This window comes from Conger conger, chromosome 17 (assembly GCF_963514075.1).
Source record: "Conger conger chromosome 17, fConCon1.1, whole genome shotgun sequence".
NCBI lineage: Eukaryota > Metazoa > Chordata > Actinopteri > Anguilliformes > Congridae > Conger > Conger conger.
Window position 1 is genome coordinate 11530994 of NC_083776.1, and position 22486 is coordinate 11553479.

General features: G+C 43.0%; 1 protein-coding gene across 1 annotated transcript in view; it reads right to left on the reverse strand.

Annotated features, from left to right (window-relative positions):
• Positions 1 to 22486, reverse strand: part of mgat5 (alpha-1,6-mannosylglycoprotein 6-beta-N-acetylglucosaminyltransferase) — a 110753-nt gene that overhangs the window by 22589 nt on the left and 65678 nt on the right. Inside the window, exons 9-11 of the mRNA XM_061226780.1 lie at positions 21666 to 21800; positions 19073 to 19206; positions 9048 to 9181 (exon numbers count right to left, since the gene is read on the reverse strand). Of these exons, the coding sequence (XP_061082764.1) occupies positions 9048 to 9181; positions 19073 to 19206; positions 21666 to 21800 (403 nt within the window). The remainder of the gene's footprint in view (positions 1 to 9047; positions 9182 to 19072; positions 19207 to 21665; positions 21801 to 22486) is intronic.

Here is a 22486-nt window from a genome sequence, read left to right on the forward strand (position 1 = left end):
ATGACAGGCATAAATATTCCTCTTAGGCATGTAATGATATTTTTACTGAAGGATCTTATTTGAAAATAGCCAGTTAGCTAACTACTCGGGTAGCCATTTGCTAACTCATCTAAACAAACAAATGCAAAGAGTAAATAAAAAAACCTTAATGTGAAGTCTCATTTTACAGTAAACAACCTCAAGGTGCCTTAAATATAATGACATTTTAAATGTGATTATTCAAATACACAAGTGAAACATAGGCATTTACTGTGTTCAGAATGTGTACAAATGTTGAGTGGCTAAACACCTAGCTATCAGTTTCTAACTTCTAAATAGGGTCTCTACGGTTACCATATGCATCCAATAATCTGATTCACGCTCACCAGGCAGTTTAACATCTAACCACAGAGTACAAGAAGATTGTTCATTCTCCTTCACTCTTCTGCTCACTTGTTCATTCCATCCAGGGATCAAAGGACATGCGCAAAATGGAACAAATTGGAAATGGTGCCTATTTGTCAGGAAACCTCTCATTCAGACTTACTTATGGTGCAGTATTGGCTTTCTCTGACAGTTATACATTTCACATGGTGCTGTGAGGGAAAAGCCACAGATCTTATTAATCATGTACCTATTCCCAAGAACTGAATGCAGGGTATCCCAGGTACCGAATGCAGTGTATCCCAGGAACTGAATGCAGTATATCCTAGGAACTGAATGCAGTGTATCCCAGGAACCGAATGCAGTGTATCCCAGGAACTGAATGCAGTGAATCCCAGTAACTGAATGTGGTGTTTCCCAGTAACTGAATGCAGTGTGCTGAAAGTCTATTGGAGTGTGTATTGGGAGTGGCTGTGGGAAGGGTGTTCTGGGGGCTGCAATATCAGATCCCCTTAACTAGTGAGCTGGAATAGGGAGAATTAGAGCCACGGCTGCCTGGGTTTTAAACCCAGGTGTAATCTCTGCATTAAATCTGACCTGTGCATAAAATGACATGGTTTTCTGGGTGCTTGGCTTGGCACCGACTGAGCACTCCAAAAGTTTATTCAGCCATTTTGTCCAAAAATTCTAAACTTCTGAAACAGATGCACCTGACTGGTATGTTCAGTAACAAGTCTCTGAGTTCAGTAAGTCCTGTCTGGAGGGTGTGTCTGCACGTTACAGCTTGGGATGCTCCATTTTCCGACTCTGCACTGGTAAAGGCTGTCAAGAGGAAAGAGCAAGCTTTGAAAGATATTCTTGAGTGCATGCTGCTGTTAACTAATCCCCCCATCCACACAGTGCTGGGAATGCTGTCAAACAAGATGAATGGGGTCAGTGACTGGGTCATTTACTCTGTGTTTGTCTGGAATGTGCAATGAGTGTGACTGTCTCCAGAACAAAAACACCAAACACAGATGTGCCTTGGCATTGATGAGCCATTTACAACACAGCTTTACTTAAGGGCATGTACTGGACCCAGTCAGGTGAAGGATAAGGGCATGCAGTCCTTCTATTTATTTATTTTTTTAAACCACAAGTGTACTGCAATATTTTCACCGTTTTGTCAGTTACGATTACTTGCAAACATAATTTTGTGCTGTCTTACCAAAATTATACCAAACACAGTTTAATCTCCCTCCAAATCCATCGAGAAGCAGACTTCACAGCCGGTACAGGATATACCTCTCATACAGCTGGTACAGGTAGACTTCACACTGCTGGTACAGGTAGACTTCACACAGCTGGTACAGGTAGACTTCACACAGCTGATACAGGTAGACTTCACAAAGAGCTGGTACAGATAGACCTCACACTGCTGGTACAGGTAGACTTTGTGTACAGCTAATACAGATACACCTCATACACAACTGGTACAGGTATATCTCACATAAAGCTGGTACAGGTAGACTTCACACAGAGCTGGTACAGGTAGACCTCACACTGCTGGTACAGGTGGACCTCACACGCAGCTGGTACAGGTAGACTTCACACAGAGCTGGTACAGGTAGAACTCACACACAGCTAGCTAACATTATCAACCAATAAACTACTGTTCAGCGGAATAATACATTTACCATAAAACATAGTTCCATTAAAAATACATGAAATATACCTTGTATAAAAGCCTTATGGAATTCAAACCTGTGGTATATCGTGGATATTGGCACAGCTAGGGGGTGTAACGGCACTCTGCTTCATGTTGTGGCTAATCACCCCGCTAGCTGTGCCAATATTCACGATATACCAGGGGTTCTCGTTCCTTAACGCTTAATTATGTGCTGCCCCGCAATCATATCACTGGGAGAGTGGGAACTCAGGAACCGCATACTGCCAGTGTATAAACCAATGAAAGGATTTGGCTGACCTCCATGACAGGATCAAGCCTGTATTTGACTGAGAGCACACGGTTTCAACACCTATTTTCGCATTACCAAAGCATCAGCCTTCAATAACTAGATCAAAGGGCTGAAACTCTGGCCCTGGCAAGTCACAAAGAGCCGTAAAAGCGGCAAACAATACACCCGCCTAATCGCCTGCTTCAGCCCGCCTAATCGCCCGCTTCAATAGATCAATTAAGTGCTGAGTAACAAGAATATCCAGCAGATGGTTGCAACCTCTGTACTCGATTACAGCAGTGCAGCCAAACATACTGACACTAGAGATAACACAGCCACCGCCTCCCCAGAATCTTAAAAATCAGTTTTATTCACACCACTGTGAGAATCTGAGATATCGCTCTCCCCAGATATCATGGCAATAAAATCTCAGCACATTGAGTTTCAACCTTTTATCTTGAGGTTGGCAACTAAGAGAGTACAAAAATAACCTTGCGATCCTTGTATTGCAATTTTTCTCACAAGCTGTAGCTTTCTGTTTTGCAGCCATATTTGTTGATGTGGACCGTAGGGCACAAAGCTTAATGATGATGTGAGAGAGGAGAAAAAAGACTGTGCTTACTGCTCACACACTGGGATCTCTAAACACAACTGTGACAGTAATGAGACCATATTACCACTTCAAACATTTTCACCTGATGATCAAAGGCCGGGGGACTGACAACTGTGGTTTCCAAAGACAAGCATGCACGCACACACACACACGCTCACACACACCTACATACACACACTCGCACACACACACACACACACACACACACACATACATGCACACACATTTACATAGACACTCAGACACCCACTCACTCGCGCAAACGCACATCCACCAACACACACACGCACCCACAAACAAGCACACACACACACACACGCACCCACAAACAAGCACACACACACACACACACACGCACCCACAAACAAGCACACACAAACACACCCACACACTTGCATACACACACACACACACACGCACACTCGCACACACACCCACACACACAAGCACGCAAGCTTGCAGGAGTGGATCCAGAAGGCACGGCCTCCTTTCATCCCGGGTCAGTACGCAAGCCCGTTGCCATGGAAACCCCTACTTGAGAAATGGCCTCCTGGCAGCGGCGTTTATTGCTCCCCCTCCTCTCGGCCCACAGCCGCGCTCCGCGCCATCAATATGTATGGGGCTGCGCCCCCACTCATTGTACTCGGGCATCGGCTTGTGGAGCACGCTCAGGAGTGACCCCGCGGCGCGTTTCTTTGTCGTGTCACCCACCTGAGCTCGGCCAGACATCACGACGCTCAAACCTGAGTCCTCCACAGAGCCTCCGGCCCTGTCCCCGCGTCTAATTCCAGAGTCAAACTATTTAACCAACCGCGATGCCCCGCCCTTCGACTGTTACGCCCAGCCACTCGACACTCACGCGTTAATACTAGCTGAGGAGTGCCTTTTACGGAGACATATACTCACCGAGCACTTTATTAGGAATACCTACTTATTCATGTGATCAGCTAATCAGCCAATTGTGTGGCAGCAGAAATCATGCGAATACATTCACATCCAACCTTCAGAATGGGGAAAAAAGTGATCTTTCAGTGTGGACAGGATGGTATCTTAGAAAGGACTGATCTCCTGGGATTTTCACGCAGAACAGTCTCGAGGGTTTGCAGAGAATGGTGCGAAAACAAAAAACATCCATCAAGCAGCAATTCTGCAGGTAAAAACACGGTAAAAATGAAAGAGCTCTGAGGAGAATGGCCAGACTGGTGAAAATTGATAGGAAGGTGACAATAATGCAAATAACCACACATTACAACAATGGTATATGCAGAAGAGCATCTCTGAACACACAACGCATCAAACCTCTATGTGGATAGGCTACAGCAGCATAAGACTTAAGTCTAAATAACATCTCTAATAAATGCCTAATAAAGTGCTCACTGAGTGTATTTGCACATATGCATTACACAGCCTTTTGGCCAAGGTAAACTGTTCTGTCACGTTTCAGGTCTGTCTTGCCATGTTTTATGTTTATTCATTTTGTCTTAGTCACGTATTGTCTTATCATGTATTATGTTAGTCTAGGTTCGTCATGTTGTTTAGTTTGTTTCTTGTTACGATTTATTTTCTTGTCATGTCTAGTTATGTTTCGTTACGATTATTTTTACCTTGTTATGTTGAGTGGTTATCGTCTTAGTTCGTTTAGTGTTATGTTTTGATTTATGTTTATTGTTACGTAGACTGGTCATTGGTTAATCATACACTTTTACATGTCTTTCCGCAAACCTTGCGTTCCGCCTTTCTCTCTCTCTCTCTTTCTGTCATTCACACCTTAATTGTTTCCATTTGTCTATTTACTAAAACTGCTAACGCTAGATCAGGATTGGGTATAACTAACAAACTAATCATGTGTTCATGTTACCTTACGTTTCTCGTGCATGTCATTTACTAATTTACTAATGCTAGGGCAGGATAGGTTTATTACTAACGATTACTAATTACCTTGTTAAACTTGTCATCCATCGCACCTGTTTTCCATTCCCTTGCTGCTCTCTAACTAATTGTCTACACCTGTCTACACCTGCATTTATAGCCCAGTCGCACTACTGTTCTTCGCGAAATTGCCTGCCTCTTGTTCGTCAAAGCAGCTCTTGAGCATTTGCTGTCATAGATTACACGTTACGATCCAAGCCTGTTTACCGACCATCGATTATTGATTTCTGTTTTGTTCACCATCGTTTGTTTTTGACCACGTCCTCGCCTACCGATTTTGTACCTTTGCCTCGCTGATTGTTTTATGGTTTCGACTTCTGCATCGCCCTCGACTACGACCCTGCCTGCCGTCCGCCTGTACTTCTGCCCCGCTGACAGCTCTCCTGCTACCGGACCTCCCTGCACGTCTACCGACTACGAGTTCGCCTCTTCCATCGGCACCGTGCTTTTTGTTTGTTTATCGTTTGTTTGGCTGGATCTACGTGTATGGACTTTGCTTGTTTTGACTACGCTCCTGGGATTCGTCCCGAATAAAGCCCTGACGGGACTTTATCCTAATATTGTTTCTGAGTCGTGCATTTTGGGTCCAACCCCCACGCACCCGTCTCATGTTCCTTGTTTACCCTTTCATTACATTCCTGAGAGAATGAGGGGAAATAATGAGAAAGTATCCTGTGTTAGGAGGAAACCAAAAATACAAATACCTGCATACAGTACAACACATATCTCAAATGCGATGAGTAGGAATTCTATTACATTACATTACATTACATTAATGGCATTTGGCAGACGCTCGTATCCAGAGCGATGTACAACAAAGTGCATACCCATAACCCGGGACAAGTACGCAGAAAGACCGTAGAGGGAAGTACAATTTCAAGTGCTCAGGCTACAACAAAGAGAAGGACTTGGGCCTCTTTAAATAAGCTGACAATGGATTATATCTAAAACCGTTTTCATTAATTTCCCCAAGATGTATTAATAAATTATATTTGAATATAGAATCACCTGAGAGTTAAGAATGATAATGGTGGATTGCCAATGGTGAATTTTTATTATGAGGAGGGTACAAAACTAAATAAAAAATACAAAAGACAGGACTGTAAACCTTTCTCCTTAGGGCACTGGAGTGAAAGTTTAAGGTTGTGCAGGAATAAGCTGGCTGTACTGCCAGAAGACAGATGGCTGTACTTTCTGCAGGAAGTTCATATTTGCAATTATGGTTAATGTCTGTTATAAAGCAAACTAATCTCCACACTCTGATAAGGGTCACTAGGTAAGACCATTATCACACAGCCTAATGAAACAATGCATCAGGCTGCAGACTGTGGAGTGATAGACCCACTGCATAGGTATAGGTTTTTAGGAACCGGATGGAGGTTTATCTTTTGAGGTAACATCATTCACACACCTTCCTATAATCACTAAAACTTCCAGGAAAAGAGACTCCAGCACAGACAGTTACTGCCCAGTTACTAGCCCCTCTGGGATGTTTATGAAGCAAAGAATGCTGGGATTCAGTGTCATTATCATGCAAAAACACCAGCCGTCAAAGCCCACGCAGGCTCAGAGGGGGGTGTCTGAGGAGGAGGCCTAGTCCAAATTTCACCTCATTAAAAACAAACTCCACAATGCCATTTTTAATTAAAATCAGGGCGTAATGGAAACTGCAGGAAGTCTGATTAGAGGCTAATGTTTTTGGCATGCACGCTGAAGGAGTTTTTCTCTAAGCCCTGCAGAGTAATGGCTGCCTGTGATATTTAGAGACAAAAGAGACCTCAGACCATGAATCTGATGAATACCTGATAGGACTTAACTGATGAAGAAACAGAATTAGAGGATAGCTAATGAGAAAATCCTTTTACAGAGCTTTGTGATAACTGTGCGTGACATTTTGTGTGCTAAACAGCAGGAGGAGGTTTTGTTTGAGCAGGACACATCGCAAAGCCTAGGGGGCTTGATGTGTTCTGCGAAACTGACAGCTATAGGACACTACCCTTGAAACTACGGCATCGAGAATTAAATGCAGACATACAGTACACACATCTCCGCAGGGCTGGGCTTAGGGGTACAAGTTTTGAACAAGTTCCCAGTTGGTAGGTTCCTCCTTCATGCAAGACTGCTATACCTCCAGCAAAAACATATTGCTGTTTGTTTTATGTGCATGATGGAATTATAGACCACACAACACAGAAAGTGGATGAAATGATCCCACAAGTAATCTAGCACTTATATAGTCACATATCTTGGGCTGAATTGAACAGCGGGTCCTTTCTCTTTAGCATCTGTCATGAGCCTTGGCTGAGGCTGTGTCCCCTCCTTCTGCCATATTAAGCGCTGACTTCGGGTCGTGGTAAATCACAGATTTAGGATTATCTGGTAATTTGCGGCTTGAATCTCCTCTAAATCGCATTCTTTCGTATCAGACCACCAAGACTGCAGCGGCTTAAAGCTGATGCCCAACTAACCCGGGTCACATGTCTAGAGCTAAAGATAGGTTGAATTAGCCTCACTGACATTACAGCATTTCAACCGGTGGAACACACACAAAACCGACTGGAATTAAGTCTTTTGGGTTGAGTCAGAATGTTAACTCTGCAACCTATTTGCCTTCATTCCACAGATCGTGGCTTAGAAAATCACTAGGTGCAATAACGCTTTAAAACTTTGAAACCCCGCGTATCTAATCAAGGTTGAAAAATGAGTTCATGAGCTAATCTGAAAGGCCATGGCTTTCAAAATGTTACAGCCCAGGACTTGGAGGAGCAGCATCTGAGATGGGTTTCTGCATATGGCTCCCAGGGTCGTGTGTGAGATGCCGCTGGTTTAACCAGTGAAAAGAAAATGAAGCGAGGCCTGTGGGATCTCCTTACAATGAGTCACCCTGTCTCTGTGAAATAATATAAGACTCCATCTTTGTGCGGGGAATCCACCTACACCTGTATTCATCAGTAGTCCGTTCATCTTGCAATCGGCCTTGACACACTCACCGAGGGACCACTAAGGGATAAATGTTCTGTGGAATGCAATTCACAAGATCTACATTTCCTGTGACTGGGGAGTACCTGAACTCGAAGGTCATTGCGTTCTCCGTTCAGACAATTAGCCCAGAATCACAGGAGAGATCACAAGAAAAAAAAAAAACACAAATCACTATCTTAACTGGCTCAGTCAAATCGACCATGGACACCATTAAAAATGCTCCAGTTGGCCCAATGCTAATATTTGTAATTAAAGTGACAGCATTAGGTTTACTCTGTAACCTAAAGTGCCAGCAAGAATACTCCATCACTGGATACTGGAATGGCCCAACAAACCCAATCCAAGTTCTAGTGCAGTTCAAATCTTTTTGCATAATTTCTTGTGTAGATTTATTTTTGTAAGATAACACGTTGAATCCTCATGTATTAATCTCATATGAAGCTGTCTTATAGTGACACATTTGCTCACACATTTGCATCCAAGTATGGTGCAATGCCAGTACTTTGTCATTGAGCCAACTCTGCCCTGGCATATGGTATTTTGTTAAATATCCATTTGAAGAAACGATTGAGATCTTCAGAGTGCCAACACTGACTGCTGACTGATGGGAAAGTGCACTGCTTGACATATACAGGATACCTAGCCAATGTATAGCATGTTTACAAGGAACCGTATTCTAAGATACTCAGATGGACAAAGCAAATGAACAGGAGGTCATAGTCATAAGACATCAGATACCAAAGGGTATAATAACACTAGTGTAAGTCTCTCCACATAATATTTTCTGCATAGTGATTTTAATATAATATAATTTCATATCATAGGTGAGGCCTTTCATTCGATCCATGTGCAAGGTGGAGACAGAGGGTAAGACAATAATAATTTGAGGAGAAAACTGGAGTAACTCACAGGTGAGCTGCAATAAAGCCATTGCAGAACTCAAGCATGCAAAATATAGCCCTGTGCCAAGTTAAGGCAACAATACACACACGCCCATGTGTGCGTGCGGACACACACACACACACACACACACACACACACACACACACACACGCATACACACAGCCACTTTGTGTGCTGAAAATATATCATGGACGATGTCCTTATGTACGATGAGCCCACGGAAATATAAAAAATCAATTCAAAAAATCTCAACTCATAAGTTCATAACCTAAAATTTCCACTTTCTGCCCAGTGGATGAACTGATGCAGGTTTACAGTACCTTCCAGAAGTTGTCCACCTTCCCGTAGACCAGGGACTGATTCTGTCGCTTAATGTCATCGATGTGTCGTATGTCGCTGGCATTTAGGTGCTGCTCGACCACAAACCCCAGGAAGCTGTTGTCTGGAGTGTGAGCTACGGGGAGAAAGACAGAAACTCATAAGAGACTGACAGCAAGCCATACAACAAGATGAAATAAACAGACAGCTAACCGTTAGACCTGACAAACAGCAAGGCATTAAGATGATATCGACAGCAAGCCATGAGCTATTGCCCATTTAGCCCAGTCTAAGACTCCAGCATGGAGCAGCAAACAGTTTAGCAAGTCCAATCTAAACTGTGAATGCCAAACTTCGACCCTATGGGTTGAAATAAGGTATGGCTGACCTTGCTGCTGGAAAACAAAGAATTAAAAACATCTCCTTTGGGAATGTTACTGTTATAATGTAATAGTTGTAATAATAATAATGTCTGTACACTGAAGTGCAGGGATAAATTCTACAATCAAGACACCGGGTGAATGACGTGCGGTCTGTGACCAAATCTTGGTGGCCAAATTTGTAACATCTAAATAAAACAGAAAATGCCAGAGCAAAGTTTTTTTTTTTAATTTTTAAATACACGTATAGAAGATTATATAATATTGTTATTGTTATAATATAAAATAATTTGGCGAACGTACAAGCAAACCACAACATTAATATGAATATATCCTATATTTAGTGTATTAAATAGCATTAGAAATATTTTAAATGTAGACAAATGAAGAAGAAGAAGCACTCTGCCTGAAATGCAGACCTTCTGCAGGTCTCCTGTGGAACATCGTATCTTTCTCGCATCTCCTGCTAGAGCAGCTACACAGTCTGAGCCTACAGACTGCCAGGAGACTAAATACTGATGCTTCTCCACCTCCCTCCATACATTTTAACTGCTCATTCATGGGGCACGTTTCTGGGCATGTGCTTTCTAAAGTGGTAAAAAAAGCTGCAATGTTCTGCAATCAACGGCTACAAAGGCAACATCTCATACTTAGCTTTGCAAATTTACTTTGAGGAAATCCATCTTTCATTCATTCCAGCATCATGCTGGGTGATGTTCCCTTCGATTTTGGAAAGCACAGTTTTGGTAACCTTCTGTATGCCATGTTTTTTCTCTTACGGAACTAGACAAGCTGTTACAGCAGGGAATGCAGATTTGCAGTGAATGCTCTGGCCCTTGTATATCAAAGGCAAAGGCTAAAAATTTGTCCTCAAAGCAAAGATGACAACCAACTACACATCTCGCCTTTGTTTTACCTAGCTTTCACAAAGAAAAAAAAAGAAGCAAAACGCAACATTTGCGCAACAAGCTAGGTAATCGGAATATTAATAAAATTTGTCTTCACATGCATATTGTACTTCCATATTATTTAATGGGAGATGTTTGCAAATAACTTCTTTTGGACCGGGGAAACAAGGTGGTCAAACCGGGCCAAAGCGGTGCCGCTCAGACAGCCATTTTGCCAGACTTGGTGGCTCCGAGCCATCCAGCCATGCTCACTGTGGTGGATTGACCGTAGCAGCTTGCATTCCATCCTATTCTGCTTTCCTCGGTGCCAAACGCTAGACTGTCATTCTCGCAGCACTGGGCAGAGAATTGAAATGGGCAAGCAGTGTGCACAGACTTGGCTACAGCACACCACAGCACCATCTGTTTCCAAACAAAAATCAGGAGATAAGGATATCTGCAACTATCGCAGGGAAAAGGAGGAGACCGTTAATAGATTATGCACGAAAATATAGCCAAGATATTCAAACATGAGAAACCACACACAGAGAATAAATAAAACGCCTCACAAAGCCTCTCAAATGAAGCACTGGTCTTACGGACCCAGATTCTCCCTAGGTGATAAAACCACCATTGATCACTCTCCCTGCTACAGGTAACCAGTCCCATGAATCGCCATCAGCTGCCATGTTTTCCGCATATTTATCTGAAGAGTGACACATTGGGGTTGCCCGGGGAGGCCGTGACTGTCCCCCAGCTGTAGTAAATCTGACAGTCTAATTGAAGTTTTGCGGTGTGGTGATCTGGCTCTCCCTGTTAGCATCCGAGCACGACGGCGCAGGAAACAGGACGTACCGAGGCGGCAGCCCCCGAATCTGGCACCGAGCCCGGAACATGCGCAAGAAACTGACTTCAGCTTACTCTGAGAAAATACATATCCCCTATTTCTGACTCTTCTGAAATCTGTTAACGGGAAATTAGCTAACACGTTCTGTTATGTGAAGCCATGTCTACTGTATGCGGCAAGTAATATGCTAATACCTATGCTGTACTACTATAAAAATTAATTAATAATTTAAATTAATTAATGCATATTTTACTCTTGTTTCTTTGGTCTAATGATGCCCAGACACATTTTCACATTAACACATTGATACAATATATGTATGTTGTGTTAATACCCTTATATACACTCACCGAGCACTTTAGTAGGTATTAATTAGACTAATTTTTTAGACTTCTACTGCTGTAGCCTATCCACTTAGAGTTATGATGCTTTGTGTGTTCAGAGATGCTCTTCAGCACACCACTGTTATAATGTGTGGTTATTTGCATTATTGTCACCTTCCTGTCAGTTTTGACCAGTCTGGCCATTCTCCTCTGACGTCTCGCATTAACAAGGCCTTTCTGTCTGCAGAACTGCTGCTTTGCACCATCCTTGCAAACTCTAGAGACTAGTGTGCGTGAAAATCCCAGGAGATCAGCAGTTTCTGAAATACTCAAACCACCCTGTCTGCCACCAATAATCATTCCACGGTCACTTAGATCACATTTTTTCCTCATTCTGATGGTTGATGTGAACATTAACTGAAGCTCCTGACCCGTATCTACATGATTGTGTGCATTGCACTGCTGTCACACAGTCGATAGTAGATAATCGCTTGAATAAGTAGGTGTAATAAAGTAAAAATGTTCCTAATAAAGTGCTCGGTGAGTGTACTGTCGGTCACAATTGAAATGCAATATAGCTCTGTTAGGACGAGGCAAGTTACAGGGTTTACTTTCCACTTAATACCAAGGGGGCTGCAGTCCCCTTGGCTCAACAGAAAACAATCCAAACACGATCAAATTCCAATAAAATCTGAATTATATCTTTTTAAAGCTAAATTCTTAGTAGCTTGGGGCAGTGGGGAGTGTGGGTACAGAGATGATGTGTACAAGTAATAGCCTGAAATGTATTTGTTTAAATTGTATAAGTATAAAAAGATACTTTTTTGGAACCTCAGGCTGGTGAGCATTGTTGGGCTGAATGGCCTTTTCTCGTTATGCTATATTATGTTACGATGCAATGTGTAATTTTGTGGGGTTATTATAAGCACTTCGCTGAAAGGAAATGCAAAACTCCCGTCGCCTCCTCCCTGCTGACTGTGAGTGTGGGCAACACCCAAAGCAATGCACTTCTCTGGCGAATTATACTGAAAATAAACAAGGGACTTCAGGCATTAATGTTTCAACACTGCAGAGTCAGCTCGAGAGCCCGTCAGAGAGAATGCTGCATCTGCAATGGGGGATGCCTGCACCTCTCCCAAAACAACCATTAATTTCCCTTCCCAACAAACCCCTTGCTTAGTTTGAATCCAGGTGACCGGGACCCTGTAAAATCATTCAGGATCCTAAAAGACACAGGACTGAATGCTCACAACAGCGCAAGACAAACATTACATTACAGCATTACAGCCTCCGGGAGGGCCGATCTACGTACTGGTTTTCATTCCAACCAATTGCCTTAATTTTAGTTTTCTGACCGCTCTTTAAACTACTCTGGTTCACTCCTGTACTGGATCCGGGTAAAATCTTTAGAATACACCGGCAGTCTGTGACTGTAGCTGGTGCTTATACACATATCAGATTTAGACATGACTGACCTAATTAAATAATTAAGAGCAGAAGTTGCCACAAAATCCAGAAACAGATCGGCCCTTGCTGTGCACCCCTGTATTACAGTTACGAGCAAGTGGAGCAATTTATTTGTTATAGAAAATTGAGGTTGTTCTGACATTTATTCTGACTGGGAAAAGTAGTTTATGCAGTGTTATTTGGGGGAAAGGGATGCGTATCATTGAAGTATACCTACTTTTATGTTTCATGAACAGCAAGGCCCTTTGTTGTTGGTGTGTGGGTGAGGGAAACTGAGGACGAGCTGGCAGTAAACAGAGCGGAGTGCGCGTTGCCGTGAGACACAATGAAAACTCTTGTTCTCAAACTTCAGTTGGGCCTTGCATGATTCTTACATCTGAGCATAACTGATCACACGCACAACAGAGGTACAGCACAATGCATGGCCTCAATTTGTTTTTAACCTCCTGAGACCAAGGAGAAAAATAAGTATTTTAAATTTTTCTGACATAAGTGTCTTGGGTGACAAAAACATTGTTGCATTGAAAATTTTTTCAAAATATGTTAAGAGAAATATTGTGAAGAGGTTAAGGAAGCAAAAATGTAATGTCCTTGTTTGAGGACACAGAGTTTGGGAGATTGAGGAGGCCACCTCCTCACACAGGGACCTGGCCCTTGACATCAGTTGCTGGTTTTCATTCATCTCCTCTAATCCGGACTGAATTAAACCTGGCACACCAGGGCCCTGTATCCTGAAGCAGGAATACCCGTTTAGCTGAATAACTGGATAAAAACCCAGAACCCTCCCAAATCTGGAACATGGACTGAAGTAAAAACAGCTTCCGGGTTTTACTCAGCGAAGTAATCCTGGTTTGTGAAGTACCCCCAGGTCAGTTCAGTGGCATTCATCAGTCAATTAACTCTCAGATAGAAAAGAAAACCATCAAGTACGACTGGCCTAACTGAGTACTAACAACATGGTCAAGCTGCTGCTTCAGCTGCCCAGTGACCAGCTCGTCTGAAGGCACAGGTCTCTCTCACCTCCCCACAGAACCTCTCACAGGTTCCTCATGGAACTCCTAACAGGTCTCTCCCACCTCCTCATGGAACTCCTAACAGGTCTCTCCCACCTCCTCATGGAGCTCCTAACAGGTCTCTCCCACCTATTCATGGAGCTCCTCACAGCTCTCTCCCACCTCCTCACAGAGCTCCTAACAGGTCTCTCCCACCTCCTCACGGAACTGCTCACAGCTTTCTCCCACCTCATCCCAGAACTGCTCACAGGCCTCTCCCAGCACAGCACAGAGCTACAGCAGCTTTTTCAGTAAACGTTTCAGTTTAAACCTAAATCCTAAATCAGGAAAATCTCCAGTGCTAGGGGGAGAAAACAAACTTCTCTAAAGGGAAATTGAACCTATGAATTGCGGCAAGTAAATGTTTATAGATTTTTTTTTTTTTTTAGAAGGGGCAAGGCTGTCAATTGCCTGTAAAGCACTGAAGAAGCGAGGAGGACACCTGTGTGTGTTTCAACTTCAGACCCCAGGCTGCTCGGGCTTAAACTGATTTACAATAACTATAAGCAGCCTGGAGACATTTCATTAATGATGCAGCAACATTATCACCTTGCTGCAACATTCTATCAATATGATTACAACATTAATCATTCCCTTGCAGCGCCTGTGGAAGTTTTATCGACACAACCAACCTGGATTCCATTATGCGTTTTTCTTACCATTTCATTTTGCATCAAGGCTAATAAAACAAAAAATTACTTTGAAAAATATAATAAAATAAATGTAACTCATTTTACAAAACCTGTCACAATACGAGTGTACCCCACTCGTAAACCCCCCCAAAACAAACCAAGAGAAACAGGGAAAAGAAAATAATAATCTTAGTTAACTTAGCAGGCAAATGGGAAGAAACCTTGAGAGACTCCACACTCAATATCTGGGTATGGATTCATACGGACCAAATTCAAATTCAAGTCATTTCATTCAATCAGTCTAAATGGTTCCATGTAAGCAGCAGCAGCATTTTTTTCAAGTACAAAAACAATTTGGTAAGATATTTTTGGTTCATAAAACTGTTTCTGAAAAAAACTCCTATGCGTAGCTGGAGGATAGCCCCAGGTGGTGTCCTCCACAGAAAAAGCAAACACCACTTTGATGAAAATAACAAACTTATACAGTAGCTGAAAAGCTAGCCGAGAAGTGCTTCTCTCAAGGTTCATTCCAAGTTGTTATGGTAACCTTCCCAAGGACATCCCAGCAGCCTCAGCGGCCAAACAAGGCACATTGCACTACCGCTCTGCGCATTCCCATGGGAACGTTAATGCTCTGAAGGGGAATGGAAATTTTGATCTGGGCAAGGCATACGCTGTATATCAATGTGTATGTAAGGTAGGTAAAAATCAACACTTACACCCCAGTCTGGCTGTATTTTATGATCGCTGTTGATACGCAGTAACCTATCGTAAGTGCTTAGACAGCCATGCACCTCATGTCCTGGCCAAGATGGGACATCTCCCAAATGAAATGTGAATTTCAGAAAGGAGGCGGTAAGGAAACCAATCTGCTTTCTCATTGCATAACTTGGCCAGTGATGTGTTTTTAGAGAGCTTTCATCTGGCTGTAATTTGTCACAATCCTGTTTATTTCTGCATGAATTATTAATCTGTTAAAGTAAAATTACCATCTGTATAAAAAGAAGGCATTCAGAACAGATGTTTTTCTGCGTCGCTTCCTACGTCGTATAATTGAAAGACTGCAGAGTGCTGTAATTCTCAGCATAAACTCATAAGGATGGATTTTAATAACAAACTAGCACTTAGTGAAAGGACTTTAGTAGTAAATAGTCTTTGCTCCCATTATGCTTTAAAATGTATATTTATTGGATAAAAATGATCCCTTAATGTTGTGGCTTATGCCACTTATTGTGCACTGTATTGTTCTACCGAGAAGCTGAGCCATACTAAGATATTTCCTTTCTTTACAAAGCCTTTGAGATTACCCAGAATTAATCTCAGGCCATTTCAGAAGTGATGGATGCATCACATGGCATCCCATCTGCCAGAGGACATTGTAGCTTAGCAAAGTGTCAAAACAAAACAACTTATGTTTCTGATTTTAGGAAGAAGCTGATGGACTAGCAAAGTAATATGACCAAGGGAGAAGCTAACTCAGAAGCTAATGGGAAAGGAGAGAAGCTAACAGAAGCAGAGAAGTTAATGGAGAAGCTAGCAGAGATGGTAATGAAAATACTAGCAGATAAGTAATTCAGAATCTAGCATAGATGCTAACGGAGAAGCTAGCAGACAATCAGGCCCAAATCGACCAGAAGGACAGACTAGAAAGAAGCTGAAGGAGTGGGGCAGTCATATGCCTACTGGGGAAGCGAATGGAAGGCTAACAGAAGAGCAGAGAAGCTAATGGAGAAGCAGAGAATATAATGAAGAAGCTAGCTGACAGAAAAGCCTTAAGTGACAATGCTAACTAAGAAGTAAAGAAATAATTAAGAAGTTAACAAAGAAACTAGCACAGTAGCTGTATCAACAGGCCCTAACAAATCTGCTGGCACAGGAGTGGGAGTAGGTGAGTGGGAGAGACAGGCAGCAGGCGAGCAGCTCTCTGACCGGTGTAGGAGTGACACCTCTTATTCACCGAGCAGCTTTCCTTACTAACGCAGACACAGGGCGCCGTGCATTCTGGCGACTGCTGCAGCGAAACAGCTAAATTTCCGGGCCTTCAAAATGATATTCCATCTGTCTCTGCTTTTCGTACAGTCGTAGCCGAGACCCATCTCTGGACTTAGTGGAAGTTAAATTGTTTTTGAGCGATCCCTCGCAGAGCTAAAGCAAGTAGCCGGAACTGAATGGAGTATGACGAGCATTTGTGTAGAGAAGGGAAATCTAGCCGTGGCGTTATGGTTCGGAAAACGCACCTGCTGGGATCGGAGAGGGGGGAAAGTGAACACATGCAGTTGTGTGTGTTTTTTATCTGCTTACTGATTCTCCTGCCCTGGGGTTGAGAACTGTTCAGCAGAAATCTTTGCCGCTGGCTTGGTTGCACCAATGTCACGGAGGGGCCACTGAAACGAGACCCGCGCTGAGACCTTGAGGCGCCTGGAGAGTGGTTTGATGTTGAAAACCTTTCTATTCCCATTACAAACGTGGATCCCAGGCAGGCTTTTACTTCACAAACCACAAAAAACCTGGCTAGCTCCCAACTTGAACAGCTCCTAATTTAGATTTCTTGTGTATTTGGTTTGCAGGGAGCCTAATCCAGAACATCTTGCAGGGCTAGGCCACTCATCGTACTTACTATCAGTTATATTGGTACAGTGAATATGAATGCATGAATATGACCTGAGCGCGTTGGTCTTCACACGGCATCACGGCAGGAACATGGCAATGAGAGCACAGGTTAACTAACAGAACTATACTGACCACCCTGCTGTAGAGTCCAGCTACACCAGCTTGACCAGCTCAATCTTCAATCTTGGTCATAAACTGGCCAAGTTCGGAATGAGCTGGTCAACCAGCTACCAGCTGTTGAGCTGGTCAAACCAGAACAGTAGAGATTCTGACCACCTTCAAGCAATGTCTTCAAGCTGTACCTTTCCCCACCCCTCCCAACCTCCCTGTAATCTCTTATCTACTATGTTAGCTGCTATTTTTCGTTCTCACAATTGTGTGTCTCATTATTACTCGGGTTGTGTTCGCTAGGATGGCTTTATTGCTATTTGGCAATGCAACCTGGCTTTTCTCAGGCAATGTAAGCTGTTTCTTGCTGTTCCTACACAAGTGTATAATGTATTATTCTTTAGCACTGTGTTTCCTAAAACGGTTCTATAGATATAATCCTTGGTCAGGGCCAGATTAATCAACAAGGCACAAGTCCTTATCTTGGTTCTATTCCTAGCACTTGAAACTGTACTTCCCTCTAGGGTCTTTCAGAGCACTTGTCCCTGGTTATGGGTATGCACTTTGTTGTACGTCACTCTGGATAAGAGCATCTGCCAAATGAATATAATGTAATGTCAAGCTGGGAACTGGTTTGAACCAGCTACCAGTTGTTTCAAAACCTAGCTTGAGCTGTTTTTTCAGCAGGGCAATAAGACCTGTCCCTATAAATCCAGATTTTATGCAACACGCACTGATCCATTGCTCACTTGCCAAGTGCTGTGCTTTTCCTCTCACTGATGTATGAAAGCTTGATATTCCTTATAGATTTCCTGTGTCAATACCAATACAAAATAAAACTGAAGCAAATAAAAAGGCTGTTTAGCCAAAATTACTAGAACATGAGCCCCATATCTCTGATTCTTATGATGGTTTTTCTCACTGGATAGATTCTCTGTTACAATAAAGATTTTTTTTAACAGACACCTCTTCGAAAAACATACCACCTTTCCCCAAAGGCACCTTCAGAACTGTGATTTTCTTTATGAACCGCTGAGGGTTCTGGATATCTGTCATTTCCAGGCCCTGGTGAAGCTCACACAATCACACTGGTTGTCTTGCCCCATGCCGGGGATGATCTTACCTCTTGCAAAAACAGACTTCTAAGACAATTTTCTCCAATTTCAGTGCCCTGTGTCCCAGAAAATAAGTAGGGAACAATAGTTTGGCTTTGTCATTACAGCTATTTTACTTCACCCTGACCCTCTAGCTTCCATCTTGTGTCATCGTGTAACTACTCATTTGTCGAGAAACCCTTTTGGGCTGAAAACCAATAGTTGAGACGGTGAGGTAAACACAATGCAGGAGGAAGTCAATCTGCTTTCCTCCTGTGCTTTAGTAAATAAAAGACAAACCCAAGAGCCCCTGCTGCAGTGGAGCATGGCGTGTTCGACTAATAGTTGTGAGCTGGCCCTGCAGGTCCACGCTGGCCTCACTGAACAACGATATGAGAATGGTCTACTCTATCAGGAGGACAAAGCACCCATTGAGCTGACCCAACAATGTTGGCCTAGCGGTGCCTAAAGCCTTGATACCGAGACTGTGGGCTAACATTTCGATATCAAGGGCATGAAAAAGAAATGCTAAACTGGAGAGGATGGAGATTGCTCGCAGCCATGCCACTGCTCTCGGTCACCGAGGCAGTGTGGAAGGGTGGGGGTGAGGGGTGGGTATTGACTTACGGAACATGGTGTTGAACTGCTGGGGGTTAAGGTTCCACTTGCCCCAAGGGGTCTTGTGTCCCTTTGACTGGGCGTAGTGGGCATGGTTGAACTCCGGTTCGGTGCCAAAGGAATCCAACACCCGTAGCATACACCTGGAACACAAAAAATGAGCAGAATGGCAAATGCATAAAGCAGCAGTCACAGTCAAAAGGTCATTCTGAATAGCTTTTAGTGTTATTCCACCTTCACATAACTCTGAGAGGTTACCAGAGACATTTTAATGATATCATATTTTCGCTCTTCATAAATTGTGACTCAGAATGTAAAAGAAACTCCCTGCTCTCCAGTGCCACTTTCAAAGGGTAAAGCTTAAGCCCTGATAACATTTCCTGGTGTACTGTAGATATGCATACAGTAATGATGAGATCACTTTTATCCAGTTTGGAGAAACAGAAAGCAGACAGAATGAGTTCATTTGGGCAGGGGCTGAATACTCTGTAGATGGCTTTCTGTGGCATTTCTCAGAGGTTCAGGAATTGGACCCACTCTGAACAAAAAAATTGGGCCGGAACATTCTGCCTTCCTGTGTCTCTGAGCTGCTTAGCTGCTGGAGCCAGCCAATTTAGTGTTTTGAGAATGAGTATGAGCTCTTGTCAACCGATTACTTCCAGCTGAGTGCAAACCAGGCACATGCACGGTCAACTCAGACACAAACTCCGACATGAGCACTCTGGCCAACTCCGGTTTCTGGCCACCATGTGACCTTCCGGTCATGACTTCCCCGCAATCAGCAGGGAGCATTTATGAGCCCATCTCCTTGACTCAACTAAATTCCAGCCTGCATTACAGAAGCTCTGCAGACCAACATATTTGGTGCAGCGCAAAAACCCTGTATCTCCAATATCTTGGCATCCTTTGTTTTAAAAACATTTTTTGTACTTTTTCAGCTTTGTTGGAAAGAACAGTGTAGAGATACAGGGGGAATGGGGGTGAGAGAGGGGTAGAAATGTGACAAATGCCGGATTCAAACCGCCGACGTCGGGGCTGGCAATGAGCACGTGGATCTACGCATCCTTAGCAATACGCAGTTTAACAACTTTGCTTTAAACCAAAATTATTAGTTACTAGTTGGAGACATTGAAAGAAAATACAGCTACACAAGACCATTTCAAGTATAAATACATGTAAAAACCCCAAAATGGCAGAAAAGACATACAAGGTTTTTGACACAGCCCATACACCAGAAGAGTCAAGCTGTTCAGTTGAGGCTAAATCTGAGCAAGAGAAGCACAGGACATACTGCAGCAGACTCGCATGATACAGTCAGTATCTGTGAACTGTTCATGTATTATTCATTGACGCATTTAAGTCCCTGGGAGCTCCAGTGAAAAGCTTTAAGAAACAGATAATTGGTCGGAGCAGGAGCCCTATATTTCTGCTGAGACTGAGTGAGAAAAGCGCAGCAGATGAGAGAGTAAGAGGGAGATTTGAAAAACTGAACATTTCTCAGAATGTTTATTTGATTGACAGCCAGTCAATGTCGGTGTCTCTGCATTGAGAAACTGTGCACAATTATTCTGGATATAAATTATGAATTCAAGTCTAGGAGAGTTAGGGAGCGGAACCGCCATTATCACACAGTCAACGGCAGTGAAGCCTTGCAGTTAAATCTTTATTTTTATAATAATTAAATTCACTTGAATTTCACAGGAGGGCCAAGAGAATGCCATCAAGGCCTGTGCAAATGTTTGATCAGCAAAAGCAATAACTGGAGACACGGTGTAGTGCGATATTACTCCACCCCTTATCGCTCCCCTACATCGTAACTGCTGATTGTTACGTGCATGAATTCCTTCAGGCTACAGAATGAGGCTGTGAAGGATACAGCGGGGATGTTCTTATCCACATGACTGCTTTAAGATTGTGCGGACCCGGCTGGACTCAGACAGATAAGACCGCTGGATTGCTGAATTACAAGCAAAACAAACCGTGTGGAACACCACGCATTCAAAAAAAACTGTCACTCCAAGCAAATTAAGCCTGCCGACAAAGGAAAGGTCTGTCCAGAGCTATTTTCAGGCTGGGAAAGCACTGACATACTGTACAAGCGGTCCACACCGGCACCCTCCTACACCTGCTAATTCTGGAGATACATGGCACAGTTACATCACTGCTCACACAATACCGTGGCCTTTTTCAGTGAGCAAGGAGTGAAGGTGGACAGCTTGGCTATAAAGCGTTGGGAAGTCATTGACTGAACTGAACTGTGACTGAATATTGAAAATCTTTCAAATACTTGGTGAGTTTGTGTTGACGAGGCATATTTCCTCCTTCCCAGTGTGGATGAGAGATCTACTGACGTAGGCTGGACCTCAGACAACAATTCTGTGATATTACACCTTTTGTTGGTTAACCTTTGTTAAGTAACTGTTCTTGTCACTCTTTTGGCATTTCTATACACATGCTTGAAACACACTTATTTGATCCAGGGAGAGAAGAAAGGATGAGCAGGCAATATATCTTTGGGTGCCAGACATTTGACATTGATGAAATGAGCCATGTTGAGCTGAATGGACTGTTGTTCTCATAAAAGTTTTCAAGTAGACCTTACTGATAGTGCACCCAGGAGGGCCCAAGGGTTTTCTTGAACTGGGTCAGACCCACAATGTCGATGTAGATGAGCTCCACCACCTTGTCTCCCAGAGTTGGGCAACTGGACTTGTTCCCCATCACCCTCCTCATGATCCTACAGAGGAGAGACAGCAATGTGTTTATAAAACAGCAGGAACATACTGTGCCGTTTTTATCAAACAACAGGAACATATTGCAGTGTATTCATCAAACAACGGGAACAGAGAACAGTGTTTTAATCAAACAGCGGGAACATATAGCACTGTGTTCATCAAGCACCAGGAGAATTGTATTTACATGAGAGAGGAATAGGAGGAGAGAAGACTGTAAACTATTCCTGAAACATGCTGTGCAAGTTCTTGAAAACCTTCCAGAGGAAGGTTTACTGCAGCCATGTGATGCAGGCCATTAGTTTGCACCCTTAACAGTATGTTTATGAGTAAACCTTCACTAAACCTTTAAGTTCTCTCCCATTCCCTCTCCTCACATTTCTATGAACTTTCAGGATATATTGTGTTTAAAAGTACAGGATCTACCGTATGACATCATAAGCATGGAGTTTCTGACATTTAAATTTTGTTCTTAGCTTAGAATGTGGTTAGTTCTACAATGCTTTGTACAATTACTCTTGTAATGGCATTAAGCAATGCCTGTCTGGGTCATCACTTGCTTTTAAGCCAGCACTTTAATTTCCTCATTGTTGAGGGAAGGCCAAGCAGCCACTAATCCTAACTGAAATTTGGCTCCCTCAGTTCTGAGACAAACCTTGTAAAAGATGGCGACTCTCGTGAATGCGAAAAA